Raw genomic sequence first — 19,181 nt, 5'->3', positions numbered from 1 at the left:
CCCTCGTCGTCCCCGGGTCTCTGCCAACCAGGTCCCGGGAGGTCTGCTGGCTTTTTCCTGTTTGGGTTTCTGACTCATTGTTCACCTTAGTTCATCTTTTAAGTTAATAAATTTTCGTCCAAGGAATTTCTCCTGCTCTGTGTCCTTCCACGGCCTCGGGTCCTCCCAAGTTTGCGTCTCTATCATCTTGATCCCGTTTGCTCAGTCGGTGGTCATTTCAGCCAGTCCTGGGTCACAGCAGGACCACGTGAGCGCGAGCTACATGGTCACTAGTGACTCAGAAGGGTCACCCAACAAAGGCCATCGGGGCTCCGGGCCTGAGCTCATCCTGACTGTGTCCTCCCCGAGCTGCTCTGCAGGGTTCTCGCCGGGACTCCCCTTCCCGCCCGAGTCCCCCGCAGGCGCCCGACTGCTGGCCGCCGCCTCCCGGGCCGGCAGGAACCCAGCTCGTCGCACTGTGTGAATTCCCCCCAGAGCCCCTGGCGTGTCCCCAGCGGGAATGGGAGACAAATGAGCTCATCCCTGTAGAGCTGTAACCGTTCACAGACGAGAGCCCGTGGTGACCGTTAGTAACTGTTCCCCGTTACCTTACTGCATCGGCACCCACTCACCCCTCAGACTCAGGGCAAACGTCCGTCTGTGGCTGAAGGCCCGGCTGACGGTGTGTCTGTCTGGTCAGTGGAGAGGGAGGGGGAGAGCACTGATTGTACTTGGACTTGGTGGTGTGTGTGTGTGTTTTTTCTTAAATATATTTTTATTGATGTCAGAGAGGAAGGGAGAGGGAGAGAGAGAAGCATCCGTGATGAGAGAGAATCATGGATCGGCTGCCTCCTGCACACCCCACACTGGGGATGGAGCCCACAACCCCGGCCTGTGTCCTGACTGGGAATCAAACCGTGAGCTCCTGGTTCATAGGTCGACGTTCACCACTGAGCCATGCAGGCCGGGCTGTATGTGTTGAAGTCACTGAAATGATGTACACGGGACACGCTCTGCTTGTGAATGCAGGAGAATAAACGCCTCGGTGCCTGAGGGCTGCCGTGGGGGTGGAATAAACGAAAGAGGAGGAGTTTAGGCTGAAGCACTGTGTGCGGAGAAACCGCCCCCTCTCCTCGGTGCAGAGACCACGGCTGCCGGTGTCAGACCAGCCGGAGGGAGTAACCGTGTCCTTTCGTCTCCTTACCAGATGGCTGCCTATTTCGGATTTGCTGTCGCTGCCACGGACATCAACGGGGACGAGTAAGTCGAAAACGACGTTTCCAGAAACTGCTTTCGTACCAGGTTGATGAGCGCTTTCCTAAAACTCAGCATTTCCTCTCTGCCTGGTCCCTCTCCTCTAAGGCTTCTGTGTAGGGAACCAGTTTGAAGCAGCCTTACCAGGGATGCTAGGCGGCCTCTATGTTTTTCATCATCTCTCTTATTTTATATTTATTTTATTATTTAAATCTTTATTGTTGAAAGTATTACCCATGTCCCCGTTTTCCCCCACTGACCTCTCCCAGCTGCCCCCCCCCCCCTGCCCTAGGCCTTCATCCCCCTGTTGTCGGGGTTCATGGGTGATGAGTTCATGGGTGATGAGTTCATGGGTTGATGCCTTCCCCCCTCCCCTGCCAACCCTCAGAATGTCTTTGAATAGCTTTGATCGTATGAAGGAAAGAAGTAATGCGGATTACTCCTGGTTTTATTAGAAGAGTGGGAGGGACCTTCAGGTTTGAAGTGATGGTCCTGAGCCTCCGTGTGGCTGGGAGGTGGTGGGGGAGGGAGTGACGGGGGAGTGATGAGTGATGGGTGGACTGGATCCGCACGAACGGGCCCTGTTCCCTAGTTACGCGGACGTGTTCGTGGGCGCCCCGCTGTTCATGGACCGCGGCTCGGATGGGAAGCTGCAGGAGGTGGGCCAGGTCTCCGTGTCCCTGCAGAGCGCCTCGGGGGACTTCCAGACCACCAGGCTCAACGGCTTCGAGGTCTTCGCGAGGTTCGGCAGCGCCATCGCGCCGTTGGGAGACCTGGACCAGGACGGCTTCAACGGTAAGGCCAGGCCGGCGGCGGGCCTCGTGTGCCGGGTCCAGTTGGAAAAGTTCTGCCCCCGTGACAACCTCCTTCCTGGGGCGGATGCGGGCGAGAGTGACAGACACCCCAGGTTCAACGCGAAGGTGCTCTTTTCCCTCAGAAACCGGAGCAAGCGTTTAAAAAGCGGATTCCCATGCGCTGCTGTTCGTGCAGCCAGAATAGATGGGGCAGTGCCTGTGGGAGAGGGACTGGCCCGGCCTCAGCCCCGGCCCTGGCCTGTGAGCCGGGATTCCGTCTCCTGCTCGCAGTGCCCCCTGCTGTCCACCATGGGGACAGCTCGAACTAAGCGCCTGGGCACCTGGGCAGCTGCCACTCACACTCAAAGCTGTGATTGGCTGTGAATATTTTTAAAGCTGCACCTTGGTTGTGACTGAGGGAGGTTCTCTCTCCCTTCACGAGGGCAAGTAAAAGGAATAAGCTCACTGTTTGGAAGAGTCCCATTTAATCATTTAATTAATCGCTGCAGGTATTTCTAAAAAAATTTAAGGTGGCTTTTATGATAGGGTGAAATATAGATTCACATGACCAAGATTTTAAAAAAAAAGAATACTATTGAAGCCCTTTCTAAGAGATCGCAGGCTGCATAGTTGAACTGTTAGTGTGTGTATCAGCAACAAGTAGGGATGTGCCCCTTAGTATTTAAAGAAAGTCATACATGAAGAAGGAAACTCCACATCCAGGGCCCAGGCAGCGGGTGGGGAGGGCGTGGCTAGGGCGGCAGAGGGAGAGGGAGTGGGCGCGTTTGTAAAAGATTTCAGTTAGAAAGGGTCATACTGACCACTGGCTGGGGTTTGCTTTAGTTTTTTTTTTTTTTTTAAGAATTCCAAACGTTTATTGGTTTATGTTAGTTCAGTATAAGCTGAGCAAGACCAAGAAGGATTTCTGATTTCCAAGTTTCCCAGCCAGATTGACTTTTGCTTTGGGGAAAAAAAACACAAAAAACCCAAGCCACGCGCAGCTGCTGGCTGGATGTTGGAGCCAGGACGGCCTGGGAGGGGTCTGACCCCACCCCCGTCCAGGACGGCCCAGGAGGGGTCTGACCCCCACCCCTGTCCAGGACGGCCCGGGAGGGTCTGACCCCCACCCCCGTCCAGGACAGCCCGGGAGGGGTCTGACCCCCACCCCCCGTCCACTGGAGGGCGAGGAGCTTGAGGCCCCGAGAGGTTAACTGACTTGTCCGGGGTCAGACCCAGAGTGTCTGCCTCCACTTTAGCGTCACTTCCACCCGGTGCTGCCGAGTCCCCTCGGGTTCGAGGCTGCCTTTGAACGAGACGCCTAAGCCCTGCTTCTCTCCATTCCGCCCCTCCCTCCTCCTTCCTCCCCCTCCTCCTTCCTCCCCCTCCTCCTCTCCCTCTCCCATGTCTCTCCCTCCCTCTCTCACGTCTCCCTCTCCGCCCCCCTTCCTTTCCCCCCAGATATCGCCATCGCCGCTCCCTATGGGGGTGAAGACAGGAAGGGGATCGTTTACATTTTCAACGGCAGATCCACGGGCTTGAACGCGGCGCCCGTCGCAGGCCTGGAGGGGAGGTGGGCCGCGCAGAGCATGCCGCCCAGCTTCGGCTACGCCATGAAGGGAGCCACGGACATCGACCGCAACGGGTACCCAGGTGCGGCCGCTCTGAGCGCGCAGTGCTCGGCCCGGAGCAAACGGGCCTGTGCTGGGTGATGCTGTGCTGAGTAGATGCCGTGCTGGGTGGTGCTGTGCTGAGTGGTGCTGTGCTGAGTGGTGCTGTGCTGAGTGGTGCTGTGCTGGGTGGTGCTGTGTTGAGTGGTGCTGTGCTGGGTGGTGCTGTGTTGAGTGGTGCTGTGCTGGGTGGTGCTGTGCTGAGTGGTGCTGTGCTGAGTGGTGCTGTGCTGGGTGGTGCTGTGTTGAGTGGATGCTGTGCTGGGTGGTGCTGTGCTGAGTGGATGCTGTGCTGAGTGGTGCTGTGCTGGGTGGTGCTGTGCTGAGTGGATGCTGTGCTGAGTGGTGCTGTGCTGAGTGGTGCTGTGCTGAGTGGATGCTGTGCTGAGTGGTGCTGTGCTGGGTGGTGCTGTGTTGAGTCCAGGGGGCATCGCAGGAAAAGCAGCTCTATTTCCCGGGCGTTTCCAGCAAAACCACGGGCTCTGAGCTTCCTGTGTTGAAATCTGTAAGGAAATGTCAGGGAAGTCACACACAGTGAAATAAATGCTTCTTTTGAGTTTTTGAATGTTAGCCATCCTTTTTTATTTATAATATATTTTTATTGATTTCAGAGAGGAAGGGAGAGGGAGAGAGAGAAACATCAATGATGAGAGAGAATCATGGATAGGCTGCCTCCTGCACACCCCACGCTGGGGATTGAGCCGCAACCTGGGCCTGTGCCCTGACCGGAAATCGAACCCAGGACCCTTCAGTCCACAGGCTGACACTCTATTCATTGAGCCACACCGCCAGGGCCTTTTTTCATTTTCAATGATCTAACATTTTTGTGGATTTGACTAATCATTGTGGTTTTTAGCAAATACGTTATTTCATGTAATTCTCTGGAGAATGCTCACTATCTCAGCTCATCACCATCTTCTGGATGAGAAGAGAGACTCAGAAAGGGCGTTGGCCCAACCTGCCCACTGGTGTGAGCCATTAGAGAAAGTGAGATTTTTATTTTCTGGCTCATACATACTTTGGAGTTACTGCAATAGACCTGGATTATAATGGGTCTATTCTTTAAACGAAATATAGTGCAGAAGACGTAACTGCCTTTGCTGTTGGGACAGTTACTGTGAGCTCAGTGGGCGAGTCTGTTGAAGCGCTCTTAGAAATACGACAGGAAGTTGATTCTCTCTCTGTGTTCAAGGATTTTCTGGTTATAAGTGCAATATATTTATAGAAATCTTAGCAAATACAGCAGAACGTATTTTGCAATCTTTTTTCCAAAGCATTCATACACATTTATGAACAAAATAGAATTGTGCTTTATGCACTATTAATAGCATATTTTATTCACTGAAAGTATCAGAAATGTTTTCCCATGTTACTAATTTTTCTTCAAAAGCATGAATTTTATATTTTTCATTTTATCAAATGACTATATCGTATCGTATTTACCTTATTTTGGGGCATTTATATTATATATAATTCTGGTTTGTATACACCTTATTTTTAAAAACTTTTTATTTCTTTATTATTAGACAAAATTTTAAAATTATTTTGTCAAAGATAAGCACGGTGTTTTTTTTAAGTTTGTTGATTCGCTTGTCAAGCTACAGTCCCACTCCCTCTAAACGAAGGTTTTGCCACCTTTTAAACCACTTACCGCAGCGAGTGAGGGTCCTTCTCTCACATTTGTTCCATGTTGAGTGTCATCTTTGTTCCCTGTAGAGTAACTTTATGTGGCAGGTGGAAATGTCCTTTTGTCTTAATTTTCAGTTTTTGGTTATTAGTGAGAGTAAGCGTTTTGTTTACTTGCATCTATTTACTTCTGTGAATTTCTTTTTACATCTCTTTTTCCCCTCTGTTTTATTGGGATGTTTTTCTTTCATTAATTCTTTTTTTTACCTTGTGGCAGGTGCCTTAAAATAGCATGTTTTAGGCTATTAACTCAACTAAGACAGAAATAGGTTTACAGCTGTTCGTGTGGAAAATAATAACAATAATAAATAATAGAACGAGAATAAACTCTTGCTTCCTATGCACGTAGCTGTAAACCTACTTTTCCCTGCCCCCGTATACTTCTTAGCTTGTCACAGTTGCTTTTTGGGGGCATAGAGAAGTTCTTAATTTTTTTGTAGTACAATCTGCCTGTTTTTATGGTTGTTGTTTTTTTTCCACGTACTTTGTTTTGCCTGGAAAGGGCTTCCTCAAATCCAGCTTGTTTATACTGTGAGATGGAGCTGTGAGAGCATTTTTTTCCCCTAATTGTGAGTCCTTTTTACCTCTCACGTATGAAGACGAATGCCTTCTGTCTGTGTTGATGTGAGTGCTGTCTGCTATCAGGTCTAAGTATTCTAAACGTATGCGATGTGCTTTTTGGTTTTGGTTAAAAAAATTAAAAGAAAATGAAGAAATACCTGTACAGCGGCATCCACAGGCACCACAGGGCTTCCCTCGTGGTCCATGTTTTGGGGCTCTGCTCCCCACTTGGCTGGTTTTACTAAGTGTCCACGGGAAGACCGTCCGCTTGAATGGAAGACTCGTTTTATGAGGAGCGTTTGCCATCGGCAGTAGCTCATTTCGAATTTTCCTATCCTAACCTTCTAAAGGTCATCTTCCGCCTCCTACTGAAGGTAGATTTGAGACTGTGTTTAAATCCTAATCGTGTGTATTGAAAGCTGTATGGAATGGTATGTGAATTTTAAAAAATCATTATTATTAACATTTTTTTCTGCTCTCTTTTAAGACTTGATTGTGGGAGCTTTTGGTGTGGACAGAGCTGTGTTATACAGGTGAGCGTCTTCCCATCGCCGCTTCTGTTCTGAATTAATCGAACGTTTTGTAGTTAAGTCCCAGTGCTTTGATTTCAGCTTAGTTTTCTCGAAGTGACGGTACAATCTGTTCTTTCTCTTTAAGATTTACTGTAGGCGAGCTGTATCTATAGAAGGAGCGATCCCCATGTGGAGAAAGCGTAGACGTTTATAATTTCAGAAAGCATGTAGGGTTTCCCTCTTCGTTCTTGCAATCATGTCTAGAGGGAGTCTCCTACCTTTTCAATGTCCCCCCAAATTCTAGGAGTTGACGTTTTCCGCTGAGAGGCGAGAAACTAACTTGTGTTTGTGCGTAACATTCTGACCACAAAGGCCGTGTGCAGTGACTCCGGGGACCACGGTTGCTCAGAGCAGCATATACGTCCAGGCCTGTGTCTCCCAGCTTCATGCACGGTCCCACTTACTCTGTGCCCATCAGTCCCTCCTGCCCGAGGGCCTAGGCCATCCTCCCGCCTCCCAGGGAGATGAAGGTGTTCACCTTCCACGGGCCGTGTGGGCGGGGAGGACGCTGACCCAGCAGCTGATGGGGCTGTGGCTGGAGGAACGCGACTGGAGCTCGGGCACCGTGTCCTCGCACAGACGTGTGCCCTCGCACAGACGCGTGTCCTCGGCTGGGGATTGGGACGGCGCAGGCTGGAGCGGCTGCATTTCTGGACAGAATTTAAATCGGTGCCTCTTTCAGTTTTTATTTTATTTATTATAAGTTTTTAAAAATATATTTTTTATTGATTTCAGAGAGGGAGAGAGAGATGGAAACATCAATGATGAGAGAGAATCATGGATCGGCTGCCTCCTGCACGTCCCCTACAGTAGATGAGTCCTGTGCCCCGACCCGGAGTCAAACCGTGACCTCCTGGTCCATAGGTTGTTGCTCAACCCCTGAGCCACGCCGGCCGGGCTCCGTCTCAGTTTTTAAAATGGCTGTTAATGAAGTAATACGTGCAGGTGGTAAACATTCAAATAATATAAAAAGGGCATACAATAAAGAAGTCTCTTCTCAGACTAGTTATTCGTTTACTAGTGTATACAATCAGAAACACACTAGGCATTCAATGCTTGTGTGTGTGTGTGTGTGTGTGTGTGTGTGTGCATGCTTTGCACACTGTGGGTTTCTCCCATGTTGCACTGACATTACCTGTGGCGTGTGTCTTACTAGTAGATCCTCCGTAACAGCACGGATGGTGCCCGGCCCTCATTGTTCCGCCGTGAGCGTTGCGTTAGGTCCATAGCGCACGGCTGGCTTCGCTGTTCTGCTTTCGTGGGCAGAGTTCAGAGAGTTCGGCCAGTGTCCCGCTAGCCTGGGCCCGAGGGATTTGCCGGTCACGGGACTTCCTGCTGGAATCAGGGCAGCCCTGGGCGACGGGGACAGTGTCATTCTGAGGTTTAGTTCTTGTCTCTTCACTGCCCTGTGAGTGTGAACCCAAAATGCTCAGTCAGTCCGACATTGTAAACAGCTTCTTCATTTTCCTCACTTCCCGCCTCTCTCTCTCTCTCTCTCCCACTAGAGCCAGACCGGTCATCACGGTCAATGCTGGCCTCGAAGTCTACCCGAGCATTTTAAACCAAGACAACAAGACCTGCTCGCTGCCTGGGACAGATCTTAAAGTTTCCTGGTAAGAGTATTAGCTAATGTTGTGATTATTATAGTTATTATTCTGATGAGTGGTTCAGTTATTTTATTTTTATAAAATATATTTTATTGATTGTTTACAGAGAGGAAGGGAGAGGGATAGAGAGTTAGAAACATCGATCAGCTGCCTCCTGCACACCCCGTACCGGGGATGTGCCCGCAACCCAGGTACATGCCCTTGACTGGAATCGAACCTGGGACCCTTCAGTCCGCAGGCCGATGCTCTATCCACTGAGCCAAACCGGTCAGGGCAAGTGGCTCAGTTATTATAAAAACAATCGAAAATGAAGGTAGGGGGTGAAATAGTGCGAAAGCAGATTTCGTTTGTCTACTCTTATCATGTCATAGATTGGATTATAGAAATATTGTTCTAGAAAGATATGCAGAAGCTCTAGAAGTATGTTAAAAACTAGTGGAAAGTTTATGTGTGTGTGTGTGTGTGTGTGTGTGTGTGTGTATTTGATTTTAGAGAGAGGAAGGAAGAGGGAGAGATACAAACATCAATGATGAGAGAGAATCATGGATCGGCTGCCTCCTGCACGCCCCCCACTGGGGATCGAGCCTGCAACCCGGGCCTGTGCCCTGACCGGGAATCAAACTGTGACCTCCTGGTTCATAGGTCAACGCTCAACCACGGAGCCACGCCGGCCTGGCCAAAAACTAGTGTAGGTTTTTTAAGTGACACATGCTCAATGAATATATTAAAAAAGAAGGAAAAGATAATAAGATTTCAGAATTCATTCATACTTAATTTTAAAAAAGACCCATGAACGTTTTAATTTTTAAAAGGTATGATCTTTTTCAGATTTAATACCTGTGAGTAGCTGTATGAACAAATATTATTTTGCTCTAATATACCAGTCTTCTATTGTTCCTTTACTAGTTTTTAAATAAAAAAATATTTCTTTAAAATTTAACTGAATTCTTCTATAGTTTGCAGTTTCTCAAGTCTCCATATTTTTATGCTACTCTTCCCTATAGCGCATGATTTTGCATATTTTCATTCTACCTGTATTTGTAATTTTCTGAAGGTTTTTTTCTTTAAACTGACATATTTTGTCTAAAACATTTTAAGATACAATGGAGAAACCAGTATCTTTCCCCTACACGTCAGAACAAGTATGACTTAGTCATGACAGGCCTGGGCCCACATGCTGTGAAGTCACCCCCAGGGCCCCACTTGGGGGAACACCCCGGTTCCGGGCACAGGGGCCAGAGCACTCAGAGCTGGAGGGGTGACGGGAGCTGGGACGACTTTCTTTCCCAAGAGCCGGGGAGAGCGATCGCGGGCTCGCTAGCGAGGGGGAGCCCCGTCGGGAGCTGGCTCGTCAGGGAGCGTCGGTGGGACCTCGATGACACGGCGTCACTTCACGTCTGGATTCCCTCCCTCGTCTCCACGTGTCCCCGGAGCTAGGGCCTCGGGGGGAAGCGGGGAATTCTTTCCTTTCTTCCTCATCGGGACGAGCGAGGAAGGGAGCCTGGGCTGGGGAGGCTGAGGGAGGTAGTTTGTCTCGTTTCATTGTTAAATACGAGATGAAGACAGACAGACAGGAAGCTTTGTCGGGTGGCTCCCCGCGGGGCGTGAGGCATGAGGTGTGAGGACACGGGAGCGCGGCCGGCCTGCGTGACGGATACGTGTGTTCTTGTTTCCCCGCAGCTTCAACGTCAGGTTCTGCCTGCGGGCGGACGGCAAAGGCGCGCTTCCCGCCAAACTGAGTAAGTGCCCGTGTCCGTGTGCGTGTCCGTGTGCGTGTCCGTGGGAATCACGCGAGTTACCGACGCTGCACACGCAGCTCACCCTGAGGGGGCGGGAGTCACTCGGGCAGTGGTTACTTATTGGAAGGTTTAGTCCACAATCACTGTGTGGAAGCTCCTACCCAGCGGGGAAATGACACACCTGTTCGTTGACGCGGCGAAGAGTCGCCCCTGAACGTGCCCGCGACCCTCACCCGGCCCAGCACGTCCCTGTGCGCAGGAACGAGCCGATGGCCCGTAAGCCAGGGGTCCCGATGGCCCGTAAGCCAGGGGTCTCGGTGGCCCGTTCGTTGACGCGGCGAAGAGTCGCCCCTGAACGTGCCCACGACCCTCACCCGGCCCAGCGCGTCCCTGTGCGAGGGAACGAGCCGATGGCCCGTAAGCCGGGGGTCCCGATGGTCTGTAAGCCGGGGGTCCCGATGGCCCGTAAGCCGGGGGTCCCGATGGCCCGTAAGCCGGGGGTCCCGATGGTCTGTAAGCCAGGGGTCCCGATGGCCCGTAAGCCAGGGGTCGTGATCGCCCGTAAGCCGGGGGTCTCTGGGACCTCCGTCCGTAGGCCTCGGGGAGCCCCCGCTGGCTCTGGCCTCAGGTGGTTTAGAAAGAGCAGGAGACATGGTCTGGGCCACTCCTGTAACCACACAGCCAGCTCCCGGGTGGCTCTTCCCTCCAAAAACGCGGTTCTGCGTCCTGAGAGCGGGTGGAGCGTTAAGTCCTGTGGCCACGATCTGCCGCATGACAGGGACGTGCTGGGAGGCACGACAGCGGGCGGAGGCTGCACCCGTGTGATTGTGTGTGCAGTGGTGTGTGTGCTGGTGCGTGTGGTGGTGCGTGTGGTGGCGTGTGAGCGCGCGGAGGGCAGTGGGGTGGATGGACAGAACTGGAAGCAGAGTACCCCTGGGCTTTCACCCAAATGGGACCTGAAGTTCAACCTTCAGAGAAACTGGAGACGCTGTGGTTAGAGGCCTGCACCCGCCCCTCCTGGGAAGACGCTCCTGAGAGCCCGGACCTTAGCAGCACCGGCCCTGACGCCGGCTTCCCGCCAGCGGCCGCGCAGTCGCTCTAAGGGGGTGCCTGACCGACAGCTGGGTGGCCCGTGCTTCCCGACCCCACACGCCCTCTCACGGGGAGCCTGTCGTCCGAGCTCCCACCAGGGAGTTGATAGTTTGCACTAAACTTTTGTCCGTAAACGTGTCCCCTGTGAAGTCCACACAAACGTTTAGTGCAAACTATCAACTCTCCGAGCAGAACACGGACGACATGTTCCCGTGAGAGGGCGTGTGGGGTCGGGAAGCTCATGGCCACACGCACAGGTTCAGGTCAAGCTTCGCCTTAGACCAGCGGTTCTCAACCTGTGGGTCGCGACCCCTTTGGCGGTCGAACGAACCATTCACAGGGGTCGCCTAAGACCATCCTGCAGATCAGATATTTACATTATGATTCATAACAGTAGCAACGTGACAGTTATGAAGTAGCAACGAAAATAATTGTATGGTTGGGTCACAACATGAGGAATATATTTAAAGGGCCAGGAGGTTGAGAACCACTGCCTTAGAGCAGTGGTTCTCAACCTTCCTAATGTCGCGACCCTTTAATACAGTTCCTCGTGTTGTGGTGACCCCCAACCATAAAGTTATTTTTGTTGCTACTTCATAACTATAATTTTGCTACTGTTATGAATCGTCATGTAAATAGCTGATATGCAGGATGTATTTTCATTGTTACAAATTGAACATAATGAAAGCATAGTGATTCATCACAAAACAATATGTAATTATATATGTGTTTTCCGATGGTCTTAGGCGACCCCTGTGAAAGGGTCGTTTGACCCCCAGGTTGAGAACCGCTGGCCTAGAGGAAAGGGTGCCTCTGAGTCGCCCTCAGCAGGAGGCCTGCCCCCTGCACTCGGAGCGTCATTTGCGTGTATTTACACGGGGTCCCCTCAGGCTGGTCACTCTAACGCAGAAGGGAGGGGTCCCTCCACCTGTTTTACTGCCTCAGGATCTGGTGCCTGAATCACTGACCTTCCCTGGGGAGGAGCTGGGTGAATTCTGCCGTTAATTGTGACACATTTATCCCGAACGAATCGGTGGTGGTCTCCCTGGGAGCACAGCGTCCCGAGGGCGTTGGGAGCGGGTGTCTGTGCGTGACCCAGGGATGCGGGCGGGCGGCGTCCGGGGGCCGCGTTGGTCATAAACCTTTGGTTTGTGTAGACTTTCAGGTGGAGCTTCTTTTGGATAAACTCAAGCAAAAGGGAGCCATTCGCCGAGCGCTGTTTCTCCACAACAGGTCCCCGGGCCACCCCAAGAACATGACCGTCTCCCGGGGGGGCCGCATGCAGTGCGAGGAGCTGGTGGCGTACCTGCGGGTGAGGCCCTTCTCCCTCCACGTCTGCTCTTCTCTCCTGTTGCTTTTCTCCTCATCCGGGCGCTTTTCATGTTCTGTACATGTTCGTGCATTAAGTCCACAGGAAATGCACGTGAGGAAGTGCGGCTCTTTATTTTTTTTATTATTATTTTTAAATATATTTTATTGATTTTTTACAGAGAGGAAGGGAGAGGGATAGAGAGTTAGAAACATCGATGAGAGAGAAACATCCATCAGCTGCCTCCTGCACACCCCCTACTGGGGATGTGCCCGCAACCAAGGTACATGCCCTTGACCGGAATCGAACCTGGGACCCTTCAGTCCGCAGGCCGACGCTCTATCCACTGAGCCAAACCGGTCAGGGCAAGTGTGGCTCTTTAAATGTCCGGCCCGAGTAGCGGCCTCCTCCTCCTGGTGGGTCACGTACCCCCAAGGGCCCCCCCAGGATACAGTCTGTGGGACACAGCGCCCGCCCTCCTGAGAGGGCGTGTGTGGCGTTACAGGCCTCCCTCGAGAAACAAGAGAACTTACGTAAACTCAAAGACACTAGAACACGAACAGCAATCGAAGCCCAAGTGCGTAGGAGAAAGGAAATAGTAACGATCAGAACAGAAATGAACGAAACAGAATCTAAAATACAAGTCCAGGTCCAGCCAGTGTGGCTCAGTGGTCGAGCGTCCGCCCGTGCACAAGAGGGGCTGGTTCGGTTCCCGACCAGGGTACCTGCCAGGCTGTGGGCACGATCCCCAGTGGGGGGCGTGCGGGAGGCAGTCAGTCAGTGATTCTCATCGTGGATGTCGTATCTCTCTCCCTCTCCCTCTCTTTCTAAAATAAAAATTAAATTTAGAATCCCTAGCTGGTTTAGCTCAGTGAATAGAATGTCCACAGACTAAAGGGTTCTAGGTTCGATTCCGGCCAAGGGCACATGCCCTGGTTGCAGACTTGATCCCCCCACCCCTAGTAGGGGGCGTGCAGGAGGCAGCCAATCAATGGTTCTCTCTCATCATTGATGTTTCTATCTCTCTATCTCTCTCCCTTCTTCTCTGAAATCAATTTAAAAAATATAATAATAAAATAAATTTAGAAGCCCTAAAGGTTCCACCAAAAACTCCCAGAACTGACAAATGAATTCAGTTAAAGCAGCAGGATGCAGAACAAGCATCCAGAAACCAGCTGCATTATTTGACGTTAATAATAGACTCTCAGAAAGGGAAACTAAGAGAACGATCTCATTTACAATCGCACCAAGAAAACCACAGCGACCTTGGAGTAAACTTAACCAAGGATGTGGAAACCTGTATCAGAAAACGATAAGACACGAAAGGAAGAAAGTGGAGAAGATGCAGATACTGGAAGCATGTGCTGTGTCCACGAGGACTGGGCCAGTGGGGCCATGGATAGGGCGTCTGGCTACGGATCCGAAGATTCCAACCAGGGCATTGAACGAAGGAAGCAAATCAGAGAATATGTTTGATCTGATTCTTAAATAGACAGGAAAAGCTAACCCAGGAACGCGCTGTTTGGAGACGGTACACGGTTATAAACTGCTGCCGGCCAGCGCAGGGATGGGGATTGGGCTCAGGACGGCGGTCGCTCGGAAGGAAGGCAGAGGCGTGAGGCGCTCCAGAGAGGACCACGTGGGTAGCTGAAGCGATGGCAGTAACGTTCCAGTTATAATATGGGGCGTGTATTTTTTAAAATATGTTTTTATTAGTATTTATTTTAGAGGAAGGGAGAGGGGGAGAGAGAGGAACATCCATGAGAGAGACATCACTGACGGCTGCCTCCTGCACGCCCCACACTGGGGATCGAGCCTGCAGCCTGGGCGTGTGCCCTGACCGGGAATCAGACCAGTGACTTCTTGGCTTTAGGTCGATGCTCAACCACTGAGCTGCACAGGCCGGGGTGGGCGTGTAATTGAGTGCTCATTTTATTAATACCCTTCATATATTTTTGTGTGAATCAAATAATGACATTATGATGCATAAACTGATTGTGTTCTCAGAGAATAATAACCTTTTATAAGTTTACATTCACGGAGGGTTTGGTAGAGTTGGACGGAGAGATGCGTCACACAGCTGGCTTTGTGTTCTGCGCTTGGGTTTCTCCGGTAGCTCGATGTCCTCATTAACGCGCAGCTTCTCCGTTTCTAGGATGAGTCTGAGTTTAGAGACAAGCTCACTCCCATCACCATTTTCATGGAGTATCGGCTGGACTACAGGACGGCGGCCGACGCCACGGGCCTGCGGCCCATCCTCAACCAGTTCACGCCCGCCAACCTCAGTCGGCAGGTACGCGCCTCCTCGCTTCTCCCGAGTCTCAGCCTTTCATTTCGTCACGGTCTTGCCGTTCCTGTTTTAAATTACCACGAGGGGTTGCTCTTGTAACCTTGGGATTTTAGTCAAAGAAATAAAAGGGGGAGGACTCAAGTTAGAGACAATGAAAGCCACTTGGAACTCGGTGATACGGAGGGAACGTTGGGGTCACATAGGAAGTTAAATAATTCAAGGAAAACAACAAAACGCCGATTTACACAGTATTTTAATATTTTGCTGAACAAGTTTAATATCTGTTTTATCTTTGATTTAATTTGAAAACACACACACACACACACACACACACACACACACACTGAGTGGCCAGATTATTATGACCACCCCATCAGTACTTCGTTGGGCCACATTTTGCCTTCGATACTGCGGCGATTCTTCTTGGCATTGACTCCACGAGATGTTGAAAGGTGATGCGAGGAATCTGGCACCATGCCTGATGAATAGCACTGTCCAGTTCTGTGAGGTTTGATGGTTGTGGAACCAGCTGCCTGATGGCTCTTTTAACTTCGTCCCACAAATGCTCAACTGGATTGAGATCTGGTGATTGTGGGGCCACCTAAGCAAGGTAAAGTCTCCCTCATGTTCTTGAAACCACTCCTGAACAATACGAGCACCGTGGCATGGCGCATTGTCTTTTTGGAAGAAGCCATCTCCATTGGGATATACCATCAACATGATAGGATGAACTTGATTAGCAACGATACTTAGGTATCGTATTGTGCAGGAGTAGCCCAACGAAGTACTGATGGGGTGGTCATAATAATCAGGCCACTCAGTGTATATGTATAGTACTTTCTTTTCATAAAACCAAATAAAGCAATAAAATGTCATACAGGCTGTATTACAATATTCTTAGAAAATGTTATGTAAAACCCATGTATTCAGATATTATGATTGCATTTCCTATTTCTTCCTCTTTTTTATTACATGTTCGTATTTTTAGGTTAAAATTTCTTCTTTTATAGGATTCTTTATCCTGCATTTTGGTTGTTATTTCTTCTTTGTCTAATACTCTAACATCTCAAATACTCTTTTTATAAAAATTATGTTTTTATTGATTTCAGAGAGAAAGGGAGATGGAGAAAGAGATAGAAACATCAGTGATGAGAGAGAATCATGGATCGGCTGCCTCCTGCACGCCCCCCACTGGGGATCGAGCCCATAACCTGGGCATGTGCCCTGACCAGGAATCGAACAGTGACCTCCTGGTTCGTGGGTCAACGCTCAACCACTGAGCCACGCTGGCCGGGCTCAAATACTCCTTTGTGTGTGGTTTGATAAAACTATACATGGTAGACGTGTAAGGCAAATTAAAATATATTCTAATGTACTTTTGTATTAAAATCCAAGTCTTCGTGATTTGTATATTTTAACAATGTAGTTTACATTTTACTTTGCATGTGGATACTTAGAATATGTCTTTGTCTAGGATGGTTTCTGCCCTCTTTCTCCACGTGGCTGCACACGCTGGACTCCTGGTGTCCAGTGGCTGTTCCCCCGTGGCGGCTCCCTACGTGGCTGTCCCCTGTGCTGGTCCCGTGGCTGATTCCGTGGCTGGTTCCGTGGTTTGCTCTCTGAACTGCCACTCTGTCTCCTCCTCCCTTACACCCCGCAGCCGCGTTTCCATGGCGTTGACAGAACCATGGTCTGGAATGAGAAACCCTAGAAGGAGTTTATTTTGCCCAAATCACACACCTTAGCTAGCAGCCGCTGAGCCCTCATTTATTTTTTTCAATTTTATTGATGTCAGAGAGGAAAGGAGAGGGAGGCAGTTAGAAACATAAATGATGACCGGCTGCCTCCTGCATGCCCCCCACTGGGGATGGAGCCTGCAACCCGGGCCTGTGCCCTGATGGGAATCAAGCTGTGACCCCCTGGCCGGTAGTTTGATGCTCAATCACCGAGCCACGCCGGCCGGGCGGAACCCTCGTTTCTTGACTGTCACTTTCTCTTCTATGTGACACTTCATTCCACAATCTTAGCAGCTCAACTGGAGATGGGACGAAAGCTCCCACCTGGTCGTCTGATGTCCTGAGTCCTTTCCTTCCTGCCATTCCTGCCCGTTCACTGACCCGTGTGGAAGGAAGTAGCCACGACCCCTGTTAGCATGCGAAGTGGACGAATCCATGTGCCTGTATATATGTGTGCACATGCGTGTCCACGCGCTCCACGTGTAGTAGGACATGCCCTGCAGTGTGAGCCGCACCGCTCTCTCCCGCCAGGAGACGTAACCGCTCCTCTCTCCTAGGCCCACATCCTCCTGGACTGCGGCGAAGACAATGTCTGCAAACCCAAGCTGGAGGTGTCCGTGGACAGGTGAGGCCTGCCCGCCCCGTGACACCGCGCACAGGACGGGCACGCGGGGGAGCCCAGCTGCTCCTCCCAGGGACGGTGTATCTGAACCAGAACTCGTTACATCCGAGGGGGATGCATGACTGTCTGTGACGGTCAGGCTGTCGGTCTGAGCTTCAGAGCAGCAGGCGCTGAGTTCTCCTCGCTGTGTGGGCGACAGGCTGGCCCCGTCCCCCGCTGGGTCCTGTGAGAGGCCACCGTGTCCCCTCACGGCCGCCTTCATCATCGGCCTCCTCCCGCCTGAAGGAATCCCCTCATATGTGCACGAGACATAAATCACGAAGGGTTTTTGTGAGAATCGTGACAAATGAGCAATTCCGTTTTCTCCTAAAATCAGAGACTTAGTCCGGACGCACAGGGAGACGTAAAGTGACGTCCGGTGATGGATTGCACGGCGGGGATATGCTGGCGGCATCGCCTTGTTCGCTCCGACGAGCGTGGGCTCTGCGCCCGCGTGCAGGTCCCCGTTTCCTGTTGAGCTGGGGGTCGTGTAAACGCCCCGAGACGCGGGGAGGGTGTCGGTGCCGCCGTCTGCGTGTCTGTCTGTCTCCCGTCCCGTGGACGGCCCTGCTGCCCCACGCGGCCCGTCTCACGGTCTGGGCCTGTGTCACCCAGCAGAGACCAGAAGAAGATCTACGTCGGGGACGACAACCCCCTGACCTTGATGGTGACGGCGCAGAACCAGGGCGAAGGCGCCTACGAGGCGGAGCTCACCGTGGCCCTCCCCCCGCAGGCCGACTTCATCGGCGTCGTCCGCAACAGCGAGGTAGGCGCGGCCTCAGTAACCCAGGGCGCCCCAGTCTCATGCCGCCCGCCCGCCCGGGAGCTCCCCGCGGGGTGTGTGCCAGCCCCCCCCCCCCCAATCCCCCGAGGCTGCACGGCCAGCCAGCCTGCCTGTCCCCGTGCCCTGGCCAGCTGCTGCCTCATCGGGCTCAGGTCACGGTGAGCATGGCCTCTGAGGGCCCGGAACCCGTCGGGCAGACGCTGCCTCGGCCTGGCCCTCGGACCCTGGCCCTCAGCTGCTGGGGTTCCGTGTCTGCGTCCAGGACCTTCCAGAAGGGCCTCCACGCGCATACGTGGCAGCTGTGCACGCCTGGCTTCTGCCCGCCCCGCCCCCGTTTGCTCAGGGGGTGTATTGCCTTGTCCAGCAAGAACGTAAACATCCAACTGCATGACACTGTCTAGGAACGTTTTACTCTCATGCCTTCTGCTTTCTTTCTTTTTTTGTCATTAATTTATTTTCCTTATAACCCTTTCTCCGTCTCTCCAAGGCCCTGGCGAGACTTTCCTGTGCGTTTAAGACAGAAAACCAGACCCGCCAGGTGGTGTGTGACCTGGGGAACCCCATGAAGGCTGGGACGCAGGTGAGACGCTCTGATCACGTGGGCGTGTTTATCTGCGAAGGAAAGTACCACATTCTTTCCCCTGTGGGTTTGTCTGCAGTAAATTTCTTAAGTAAACACTTCAAAAGGGTGCCTTTCAGTGGGTTTGACTTAGAGGCCAGTGATGGGCAGGTGCTCGAACCACCGAGCCGCCGGCCAGGGCTCAGGTATATGTAACACAATGTCTCGCTAACAAGTGGAACGTACTTTTGTTTTTTTTCGTATTTCTCAGTTTCTCTAGCTTCTCCACTCACAGCTCATTCAGTCCAGACGAGGCCAGGTCATTCCGGTGGCCAGCTCCGGGCTTTGGGAGTGGGGGGCAGTTTGAAGAAATGCCTGTTTATGTGTCATTTACATGAACCCACAGCCGGCGGGCGTCCTCTCCTCCTGTAACGTTCCCGCCTGCGGGAGCCGGGTGCTTGGTGCGGAGCGCTGTGGGCGGCGGGGAGCCGGGGCCGGCCCTGCCCCTGTCTCCTGAGTCCACTCCTCCCTGCCCCTTAACACACGCTCAGGGTTCGCTTCCTGCAGACACAGCACTGTGGTCGTTGTTTCCTTCCATTGAACGAACAAACATTCACTTTTTCATTTTTTTGGAAGACGATGAGTATTACAAGGAGATAGAATTACCGTTAAGAACTGTTGTTCCATAGACCCCATCATGGGTTGGCCCAGGTCCTGAAAGAGCTTTGCTAGAAGATCAGATGTAATGGGCCTGTTGAGACACTTCCAGGTTCTTGCGAGCGCAGAAAACCCGGTTAGGACGTTCTCTTTATTGGACGTTGATGTTCACTAATCGGACCTGATTTTACTGACATCTCCCCCCCCCCCCCCCGCCAGCTCCTCGCCGGCCTG

At 51.7% G+C, this 19,181-nt stretch overlaps 1 protein-coding gene across 1 annotated transcript in view; it reads left to right on the top strand.

The window, feature by feature from the left end:
• ITGAV (integrin subunit alpha V) overlaps window positions 1-19,181 on the top strand; it is a 49,429-nt gene that overhangs the window by 20,975 nt on the left and 9,273 nt on the right. Inside the window, exons 9-20 of the mRNA XM_023762120.1 lie at window positions 1,187-1,239; window positions 1,826-2,028; window positions 3,486-3,677; window positions 6,429-6,474; window positions 8,019-8,126; window positions 9,801-9,859; window positions 12,109-12,263; window positions 14,416-14,553; window positions 16,844-16,911; window positions 17,566-17,713; window positions 18,219-18,311; window positions 19,167-19,181. Of these exons, the coding sequence (XP_023617888.1) occupies window positions 1,187-1,239; window positions 1,826-2,028; window positions 3,486-3,677; window positions 6,429-6,474; window positions 8,019-8,126; window positions 9,801-9,859; window positions 12,109-12,263; window positions 14,416-14,553; window positions 16,844-16,911; window positions 17,566-17,713; window positions 18,219-18,311; window positions 19,167-19,181 (1,278 nt within the window). The remainder of the gene's footprint in view (window positions 1-1,186; window positions 1,240-1,825; window positions 2,029-3,485; window positions 3,678-6,428; window positions 6,475-8,018; window positions 8,127-9,800; window positions 9,860-12,108; window positions 12,264-14,415; window positions 14,554-16,843; window positions 16,912-17,565; window positions 17,714-18,218; window positions 18,312-19,166) is intronic.

This window comes from Myotis lucifugus, unplaced genomic scaffold, assembly GCF_000147115.1.
Source record: "Myotis lucifugus unplaced genomic scaffold, Myoluc2.0 scaffold_234, whole genome shotgun sequence".
NCBI lineage: Eukaryota > Metazoa > Chordata > Mammalia > Chiroptera > Vespertilionidae > Myotis > Myotis lucifugus.
The sequence above is the reverse complement of the archived record's forward strand: the minus strand, read 5'-3'. Positions and strand labels throughout refer to the sequence as shown.